We start from the raw sequence: 10,484 nt of genomic DNA, 5'->3' as shown, positions 1-10,484 counted from the left end.
CTTGGGAACCCTGCAGCCCAATGGTATCAATGTGGATTTCACAAGTTTCAAAATCTCCCCTCCCCCCACCGCATCCCAAAACCAGTCCAACTCGTCCCTGCCTCCCTAACCTGTTCTTCCTCCCACCTATCCCCTCCTCCCACCTCAAGCCGCACCTCCATCTCCTACCGACCAACCTCATCCCGCCCCCTTGACCTGTCCGTCCTCCCTGGACTGACCTATCCCCTTCCTAACTCCCTACCTACACTCACCTTTCCTGGCCCCATCCCCGCCTCTTCGACCTGTTTGTTTCCTCTCCACCTATCCTCTCCTCTATCCCTCTTCTATCCGCCTCCCACTCTCTCCCTATTTATTTCAAAACCCCCTTCCCCTCCCCCTTTTCTGATGAAGGGTCTAGGCCCGAAACGTCAGCCTCTCTGCTCCTATGATGCTGCTTGGCCTGCTGTGTTCATCCAGCCCTGCACCTTGTTGTCATGAATTCATTATACTTCAGTATGAAAGAACAAATGATCAATTACACTATTAATGTACACTAATCCAATTTTACAGATTTCATTGAACTGCAGTTTCATGAGGTCAAGCCACGGCAGAACAAAAATATCTGTTGTCTTCATCTAGCAGTTTAAACAAATAAAACAGTGGTGAAGGATATATTTGTTGCTCATATTTAAGTGCTCAATCAGTACAATAATCTGTCTTTTTAACTATGTTAATTACGCAAATGTTAAACCAAGTGGAAGTAACCAGTGCGACTGAAAATAAAAGGTAATAAATGCAATTAGTTTGCAAATACTTTTTGAGCACAGTCAGTCTATTGCATCCAGTGACAAAATGCCAAGATTCCTTTGTTCTCGATGTTTGAGCCAGCAGATGTAGGAATATTTTATGTTTTATCACTTGCTTACATCCTGTTTCAACTGTTTATTACTTTATTTTTTATTAAACTTAACACTGACATGAATTTTTCAGTTAGTGGCAAACAAACAGCACTTGCCATTCATTCCCGTTGCAGCTGCCTCGGCTTTAAGTTAATGCACAAAAGCCTACTAATGACAATTACAGAATCATTTCAGTGTGGCATCCTCAGAGGATCTGACAGAAGACAGCAAGCAAAATCTTGCTCTTCAAACTAACTGAAAACCCTTACAGTGACATGCAGAGTCAAAACCAGGAAGTGAAAGTTTAATAGTTAATTCAATGCAAAGATCACTCACAAAGAAATATAAAAAGGACAAAGGTGTGATTTACAAGACACAAGAAAAAAATATTATTCTTAAATCCCCAATGAGGCTGCACAAATAAATTTTGAGTGTCAGGAAGATGTTTGGCAGCACTTAAGACTTGACATGCCATTAAAAACGTACTTACATGTGAATGGATGCACCCTATATTTTTCTGGTCTATCTCATGGTCACCTAGTGGGAAATTATTGGGATTTCATGCTCCGTGTTTTGTTTTAATTCAATGTGCCCTCACCAGGTACTGGTGCAATGAGGTACGGAAGCAGGACAAAATAGAAATTTTCTGATTTCTGCATTTAATTGTCCATCCATTGAGGCTGAAGCTACAGTGTAAACTACAGTGTACACCAAACCTGGTTGAACAACTCCCTGCATACTGGTGCTTCTTAGGTTTCTCCACATGACTATTTCTACCATTCTGGTAGATGCTTTTTGCACACTACTCAAAACTTTAAAAGTTTTGAGGAAGTGTAGTGCCCAGAATTGGTCACTATACTCCAGTTGTAGCCTAACCAGTTATTTAGAAAATAACAGACAAATGACCTGCAAAAAGGAAAAACCCTCATTTCAGTCTTAACGAAGAGTGACGTACCCTTACTGTGCCTCCTGGATCCAGATTACCCCCACAAGAGGAGGCATCCTCTCAGCATCCATTCTCTAAAGTCTCCAAAATTACCCCATATTGTTCTAAACACCAACGGGTAAAGGCCCAACTTGCTCAATCTTTCCTGAAGATAATTCCTTCATTCCAGGCAACAGGTGAGTGAACCTTCTCTGAACTGCTTCTAATGTAATTATATTCTTTCTTAAGGAAGGGAGACCAAAATGTCCACAAGACACAAATATGCAAAATTAGAGCCCTTGAAGACTGCTGTTCATGATGATTATGGCTGATCATTCAACTCAACAGCCAGTTCCTGCTTATTCCCTCCATATCCTTTGATCCTCTTAGCACAAATGTGCTATACTCAACTCCACTGAGATAATATTCTTTCCGGCAAAGTGGCGAAGGTAAAAAAAAAAAAAAAAATTTCCATATTGTACTCCATCTGCCAAATTTCTGCCCACTCTCTACTTCCCGTTGCCATCATTGGCTAATCTAGCTGTCATATATTTGGTCCCTTCATCCAGGTCATCAAGACAGACTGAAAACTACTGACACCCTAGCACTGATTCTTGTGGCACACCACTAATAAACACCTGTCAACATGAAATTACTCCATTCTCCCTACTGTCATCTCACTGGCTTCCCGTCAGTTAGTAATCCCCTTTATATCGTGCTGGAATATTACTTCCCTCATCGTGAGTTCTTCTTTTGTGAAGAAACCTTTGACGTTGCATCTTGTCAAATGTACTCTGGAAACCCAAGTGCACTACACCTACAGATTTCTTCTTAAATCACACTGCTGGTTACTTTCTCAAAGAACTCTAATAAATTAGTCAAATGTGACCGACCTTTCACAAAGCCATGTTAACTCTGTCTTATTGTATTAAGATTTTTCCTTTTATATCCTTAATAATATATTCCATCATTTTCCCCATGACGGATGTTAGGCTGACAGGTCTACAGTTTACTGGGTTTTATAGAAAGGGGGAGACAGAAGTGCTACATTAGCAATTTTCTAATCCATTGGAACATTTCCAGAATCGAGGGTAGGTAACGATGTATTTTATCATCTTTGCAGACCTGAAGATGCAAACCATCAAGTCAGGAGATCTGCCATGCTTTAGTTCTAATAATTTTCCTACTGCCTTGTTAAGCTTTAGGTTTCTCTCTTTCACCTGTTGAGTTTCAAGTATTGAGGTTGGTTGGCTCGTCGAGCTGGTTTGTTGTTCCACAGTCGTTTCATTACCCTGCTGGGTAACATCATCAGTGCAGCCTCCGATGAAGTGTCAGTGTGTTTTCCCGCCTGGTTTTTAAACTCTGGGGTCCGTTGAGCTGGATTGCCTCACTTACGGTTTTCCTTCGTGGAGTACCAGGCTTCTAGGAATTCCCGTGCCTATCTCTGCTTAGCTTGTCCCAGGATTTTGGTGTTGTCCCGGTCGAATTGGTGGTACTCCTTATCCATGTGAATTGAGATGAGCAAGTATTGGTTGTCTTTTTGTAGCCAGTTGGCATTTGTGTACCCTTGTTGTTAGTTTCCTTCCTGTTTGTCCGATGTAGGGTTTCTCACAGTCTCTGCAGGGGATCCTATAGATGACATTGGTCCTGTCTATGGCAGGGAGTGGGTCTTTAGTTCTTTAGTTTAGTTAAATAGTGAACACTACTTAAAAGGGCAACAACACACTGCAGCAACAAAGAACTACGCCAAGAGGAAGAAGAATACCTCTTCCAGGTTTTCAAGGATAATGGATATCCAAAAAACTGTCAGAAGATACCTACACGAACAATATCAGGAAGATACTACACACCCCGACACACTCATCACACTACCCTACATCAGGAACACATCAGAACTAACCACAAGACTCCTACGACCACTGGGCATCAGAGTGGCACACAAGCCCACATCAACCCTACAGCTCACCCAAACTAAAGACCCACTCCCCGCCATGGACAGGACCAATGTCAGCTATAAGATCCCCTGCAGAAACTGTGAGAAACACTACATCGGACAAACAGGAAGGAAACTAACAACAAGGGTACATGAACACCAACTGGCTACAAAAAGACAACCAATACTCACTCATCTCAATCCACATGGCTAAGGAGAACCACCAACTCAACTGGCACAAGCTAAGCAGAGACAAGTACGGGAATTCCTAGAAGCCTGGTACTCCACGAAGAAAGCCATCAATAAACACATAGGACTCGACCCCATGTACACTCCACTACGAAGGAAAACCAGAAATGAGGCAATCCAGCTCAACGGACTCCAGAGTTTAAAAACCAGGCGGGAAAACACACCGACGTTTCATCGGAGGCTACACTGATGATGTTACCCAGCAGGGTAATGAAACGTCTGCGGAACAACAAACCAGCTCGGCGAGCCAACCAACCTCAACACCCACAACCCGAGCTACAAATCTACTCCAAAACCTTAGAGTTTCAAGTATTCTTTGGACATTTTTTTCAGCTCTTCTACATGGGAACTCCACAATTGGAAACAAGAAAATGTTGTAAGCATTAATTCCCTAGACACACTCACTCTTCTCTCTCTAAGGAACCAACATTCACTCTAGTTAATCTTTTCTTTAAAAGTTGTCCTTGCAGGAACTGTTACCATCTCTTTTATATTTCTGACCACCTTTTGCTCATTTCCTAAAAAATTCTTTAAATTATTCTCAACTGGATTTTTACAGTTTGTTCAATCTCCTGACCGACAACTAATCTTCACAGTATCATTTGCTTTTCCTTTCAGTTTGAGGCTATCTTTAACTCCTTGGTTAGCTATGGATGGGGTATCTTTTTCATAAGAGTCTTTCTTTCTCAATGGATACAGGATACTGTATATAACAGCAGACAGATCTATTTGCTTACAGTATTACAAGAGCTCCTGTTGTAGGATATCTCAAAAAAAAAAAAAAAAATGCCTGTTCCATAATTCCCATTCTTTTCCACCTGTCTTTCAGTACATCTGTTGCACATCATGTTCTGTTTTTGCTTTCAATTCTTCATCATTGTCCAATTTTTCCAACCTCATATTTTCTTCGATTTCTTTTTTATAGCGTTTTTATCATAAACCTCTTATGCATGTTACTTTACCACTATAGTCAATTCTGGCATTTTGAATTCAAGGCAAGCAGGAAGGCAGAAAATATTAAAAACGTAAGAAATCAGAGCAACAGGCCATACAGTCCTTTGGGTTTACTCCGTCATATTTTAAGATCGAGGCTGAACTGCTATCTCAATTTAAGCTAAAGGCTTGACTGGAACCAAATGAACGTTGGAACACTCTGCTGCAGGAGAAGGTAGAGATGAGGGTCATTGTATATTTTTAATATGGACGTAGATCGATTCCTTTGTATAACAAGGATCCAAGGTTAACTGAAGTAGACGGGAATATGGGGAGAGAATATAGATGGGCCATTTTCCAAGGCTGGTGAATCTAGACTCAGCAGACATACTGTCAGAATAAGGGGCAGGCAATAAGACAGTGGTACGGAGGAATTTCTTCATGCAGAGGGTGGTGAATTCTCAACCCGTGGGGACTGCGGAAGCTCAATCATGGAGAATGCTCAAGAAAGAAAGGAAGAGATTTCTTGAGACCAATGACATCAATGGACAGCATGCTCAGTAGACTGAATGGCCTACTTCTGTTCCACCCCACCAACCTCCGGATCCAACGCATCATCTTCCGACACTTCCGCCATCTGCAATCCGACCCCACCACCAAAGACATCTTTCCCTCCCCACCCTTATCTGCCTTCCGGAGGGACAACTCTCTCCGTGACTCCCTTGTCCGCTCCACACTCCCCTCCAGTCCCACCTCACCCAGCACTTTTCCCTGCAACCGCAGGAAGTGCTACACCTGCCCCTACACCTCCCCCGTCACCCCCATCCCAGGCCCCAAGAAGACTTTCCACATCAAGCAGATGTTCACCTGCACATCTGCTAATGTGGTATACTGCATCCACTGTTCCCGTTGTGGCCTCCTCTACATCGGGGAAACCAAGTGGAGGCTTGGGGGCCGCTTTGCGGAACACCTACGCTTGGTTCGCACTAAACAACGGCACCTTCCAGTCGCGAACCATTTCAACTCCCCCCGCCCCCCCACCATTCTGCAGACGACATGTCCATCCTGGGCCTCCTGCAGTGCCACAACGATGCTACCCGAAGGTTGCAGGAACAGCAACTCATATTCCGCTTGGGAACCCTGCAGCCCAATGGTATCAATGTGGACTTCACAAGCGTCAAAATCTCCCCTCCCCCTACCGCATCCCAAAACCAGCCCAGCTTGTCCCCGCCTCCCTAACCTGTCCTTCCTCCCACCTATCCACTCCTCCCACCTCAAGCCCCACCCCCATCTCCTACTGACCAACCTCATCTCGCCCCCTTGACCTGTCCGTCCTCCCTAGACTGACCTATCTCCTCCCTACCTCCCCACCTACACCCACCTTTACTGGCTCCATCCCCGCCTCTTTGACCGGTCTGTCTCCTCTCCACCTATCTTCTCCTCTATCCATCTTCTATCCGCCTCCCACTCTCTCCCTATTTATTTCAGAACCCCCTTCCCCTCTCCCATTTCTGAAGAAGGGTCTAGACCCGAAACGTCAGCCTTCCTGCTCGGCCTGCTGTGTTCATCCAGCTCTACACCTTGTTATCCTTGTTCCTACGTTCCTAGTACAAGATCAGGGTCTATGAAAAAAATGGCACTGATCAGATGAAAATAGTTGGGTCAATACTGAATATACTAAATAAAAACCAAAAGAACTGCGGATGCTGTAAATCAGGAACAAAAACAAAGTTGCTGGAAAAGCTCAGCAGGTCTGGCAGCATTTGTGAAGGAGAAAACAGAGTTAACGTTTCGGATCTGGTGACCCTTCCTCAGAACAGTGAGCAAAAGGTGGTCAGAAATATAAAAGAGATGGTAACAGTTCCTGCAAGGACAACTTTTAAAGAAAAGATTAACTAGACTGAATGTTGGTTCCTTACAGAGACAGAAGAGCTCTTTTCTGATGAACGGTCTAGGCCCGAAACATCAGCCTTCCTGATCCTATGATGCTGCTTGGCCTGTTGTGCTCATCCAGCTCTACACCTTGTTATCTCAGATTCTCCAGCATCTGCAGTCGCTACTATCTCTGATTAATTTATTCGTTTTCTGAGGAAGTCTTAACCACAGTGGATAGAGGGGAACCAGTAAATGTGGTGTATTTAGACTTTCTGACAGTGTTCAACAAGGTATCTCACAAAAGGTCAAGTCACAACATTCTATGGTGTTGGAGGTATGGACAGAGAATTAGCTAATAGACAGGAAACAGCAAGGCGGGAATGAGGGGCTCTTTTTCAGGTTGACAACCTGCATTTGGTACAGTTGGACAGGGATCAGTACTGGGACCATGACTGTTTACAGTACACATTAATGACTTGGAAGAAGGAAGTCAATGCACTATAGACATATTTACAGATGATACAAAATAAGTGAAAGGTAAAGTGTGAGTTTCATGACAAATATTGACAGGTTAATTAAGTGGCACAAAATTGGCAAATGGAGTATAATGTGGGAAAATGTGAAGTTCATTTTGGAAGGGAGAACAAAGGATACAGTATTACTTAAAATGGGAAAAAAAAAAAAAAATCAGAACACTGCAAAATAAAAGGACCTGAGGGTACCGGTGCACAAAACACAGACAGCTAGCACACTAATGCAGCAGGCAATGTGCACTGTAGGGATTCTATAATTTTGATTCTAGGATCAGGAAGGCTAATAGAATGTTGGCCCTTCTATCAAGAGGGTTGGTGAATAATAGTAGGGAGGTTGTACTGCAACTGTTCAAAGTGCTAGTGAGACCATATCTGGAGTACTGAGACCAGTTTTGGTCCCCTTACTTCAGGAAAGATATTATTTCACTGGGGGTAGTTCAGAGAAGGTTCACTAGGATGATCCCAAGTATGGAAAAACTGTCTTATGGGCAAAGATTGAACAAGTTGGGTGTCTACTCACTGAAATTTAAAAAGAATAAGAGGTGATGTCATCGAAAACACATAGGAACTTAAAGGGGTTTGATGAGGTAAATGCTGAGAGGATCTTTCTCTCATCGGAGAGTCTAGGGCCACACAGCGTAGTCTCAGAATAAAGGAGTACCAATTTAAGACTGAGCCAAGGAGGAATTTCTTCCCTTTGAGGGTTGTCTCTCTTTAGAATTGCTTGCCATTGAGAGCAGTGGAACTGAGATTTTGTGTATATTTAAGACTGAAGTACATAGATTCCTATCAGTAGGGAAGACAAGGGTTATGGGAAAAGTGGAGGAAAGTGAATGAGAGATCAGCCATTATTTTATTGAATGGGAGAGCAAACTGGGTGGTCTACTCCTATTTTCTGTGGTCATTACAAGATACTACTTTGACCACTGGAAGTGAGGCTGTGGTACATCACGTTAATAGAGTACAGGCCTTCTATTTACAGGTCACACAAGTCATTTGTTGCTTCAAATCTCGACTCACATCTCACATTAAATATTGATGTGGAATTGTCTGAGCCAAATGTGCCTGCATCATTTCAAAGGCAATTATGACTTGACTACACCTGCCGGAACATCACAGCACAGATAGCAGAGCATTTTATGCTTTGTCCTTTCGAATTCAAAAGTAACCTATTTGGTCAACATGTATTTTTCCCCCAGAAAGCCAATCTCTGCAGCTTTGGATGTGATCGCAAATGCAAGTGGTTTTGGGGATATTTCTGACTGTGTATATTAACCAAATATTATATCTTTATTGAACAGTTTTTATTTTGTTAATAAACTCATTTTGTTGAAGATCTGATACAGATAAGGATCACCTTGGTAAGTGACATAAGTACTGCAGTTTTGTATCAAGGCCTGTGAAGTAGTGGAATACATTGCAGTGTGCTCGTCCAGACTTGGTTGCAGCACAGCTATTAAACACAAGGAACAGAAACTTAACTGTAGCTTTGGGAGCAGGTTGTAGGCTTAGAATTCTGCAGTGAGTCAAGCATCTGCTGACTTTCCATAGCCTGTCCATCTATAAGAGACAAATCAGACGTCTGTTGGAATACTTTACACAAATGCATTTCCAATATCATGACAAAGCAGCATCTTTGATTAGCACTTGATTATTTTGTGATGTAGAGATGCCAGTGTTGGACTGGGGTGGACAATCACAAGCTTTCAAATAAACCTGTTGGACTATAACCTGGTGTCATGTGATTTTTGACTATTTTAAACATTTATTCCATCCACCATTGACAGAAACAACAGTAAACAATATTAAGTACCACATACATGATGCACTGCAGTAACTTGCCAAACATACAATGTGAAGCAGTACAATGGAGGAACAGGTCCTTCGGCCCAACGTATCTGTGCCAACTATGCCATTCTAAACTAATCCCCTCTGCCTGCACATCGTTTGCATTCCTGCACTCCTTGTCTGTTCATGTCTGTCTAAATGCCTCTTAAACATTGCTATCATATCTGCTTTTAACATCTTCCCCAGCAGCACACTGCAGACACCTGCCACCCTCTGTGTAAAAAGTCTTGTCTCGCACATCTTTAAATTCGCCTTCTCTGACATTGAACCTATTCCTCCTACAATTTGATATTTCTATGCTTGAAAAAGACTGACTATCCACCATATCCATGCTTTTCATAATTTTATATACTTCTACCACATTGCCCCTCAACCTCCTACGATAGTATCATTCAAACCTGCAATCTCAATCACCTAGACAGATGTGAACAGCATTCCCTGCATGATTCTCTCCAGATAATACACTATCCCAAATGGGACACACTCACCATTCCTTCACTGTGGCTGGGTCAAAATCCTGTAAACCATTCTAAACAGCATTGTAGCACTTCAAACAGACTAGCGGTTCAAGGTGGTAGTTCATCACGAACCTTACAAAAACAACCAAGGATATATAACAAGTGCGGGTATTACTTGCAATGCTTATGTCCCATGAAATGCAGTTCTCTACCAGATTCAAATATCAAACAGAATATACTACTAGATATTGAGGCCTGTTTAGGGTACTATTAAGTTAAATACTATATAGTTGCCAATGATAACCTTTGCAGGATTTGCCACTAAAGTAACAGAATGAAAGATAGATCTTATGAAGAAGGGAGTGAGTTCATGTGGTGGCAGTGTCTATTGATTTTTAATGATTTCATAAGACTAAGAATATTTTACACTATTTTTGGTATTTTGGTAGATGGAACTGTACTTTGAAATTTATCAAAGTATTATGTTGCAATTGCACTGTTCAAAAGGAAACAAACACCTCCCTTTCAGGGCTGGTTATTTAGCATTGCAGAAGTACTTATAGTTAATGGCTACAGCAATAGTTAAAAAAGTTCTTTAGGTCTGGCAGCACCGGTGAAGGAAAAAAAAACAGAGTTAACGTTTTGGGTCCAGTGACCCTTCCTCAGGTTCTGCAGTTCTTTAGTTTGGGGTGTGCCTGTTCTTATGCATTCAGTCTTGCATATTACCAACTTCTGAACAGTTCTTCACACATTTTTTATGAATTGAAGCAAGACTATTCAAATAACCAAAAAGAAACAAAAATAAAAAAAGATTACTTGTAAAATTTATATTTATAGTTAAGTGAGTTCCAT

The 10,484-nt window shown here is 42.1% G+C and overlaps 1 protein-coding gene across 5 annotated transcripts in view; it reads right to left on the bottom strand.

Annotated features, from left to right (window-relative positions):
- Nucleotides 1-10,484, bottom strand: part of ankrd12 (ankyrin repeat domain 12) — a 173,480-nt gene that overhangs the window by 98,377 nt on the left and 64,619 nt on the right. For 4 of the 5 annotated variants that reach the window (XR_007261989.1, XR_007261990.1, XM_048596243.1 and 1 more), the window contains exon 3: nt 8,809-8,886. The exons of the other annotated variant lie outside the window; for it this stretch is intronic. Coding sequence is in view for 2 of the 4 variants with exons in the window: in XM_048596243.1 (XP_048452200.1) it covers nt 8,809-8,886 (78 nt within the window). In the remaining 2 variants the exon portion in view is untranslated. The remainder of the gene's footprint in view (nt 1-8,808; nt 8,887-10,484) is intronic. 5 annotated transcript variants of the gene reach the window in all.

Source organism: Rhincodon typus, chromosome 4 (genome assembly GCF_021869965.1).
Source record: "Rhincodon typus isolate 14 chromosome 4, sRhiTyp1.1, whole genome shotgun sequence".
NCBI classification, from domain to species: domain Eukaryota; kingdom Metazoa; phylum Chordata; class Chondrichthyes; order Orectolobiformes; family Rhincodontidae; genus Rhincodon; species Rhincodon typus.
Note: the sequence above shows the minus strand (reverse complement) of the source record. Positions and strands in the feature narration are given on the sequence as shown.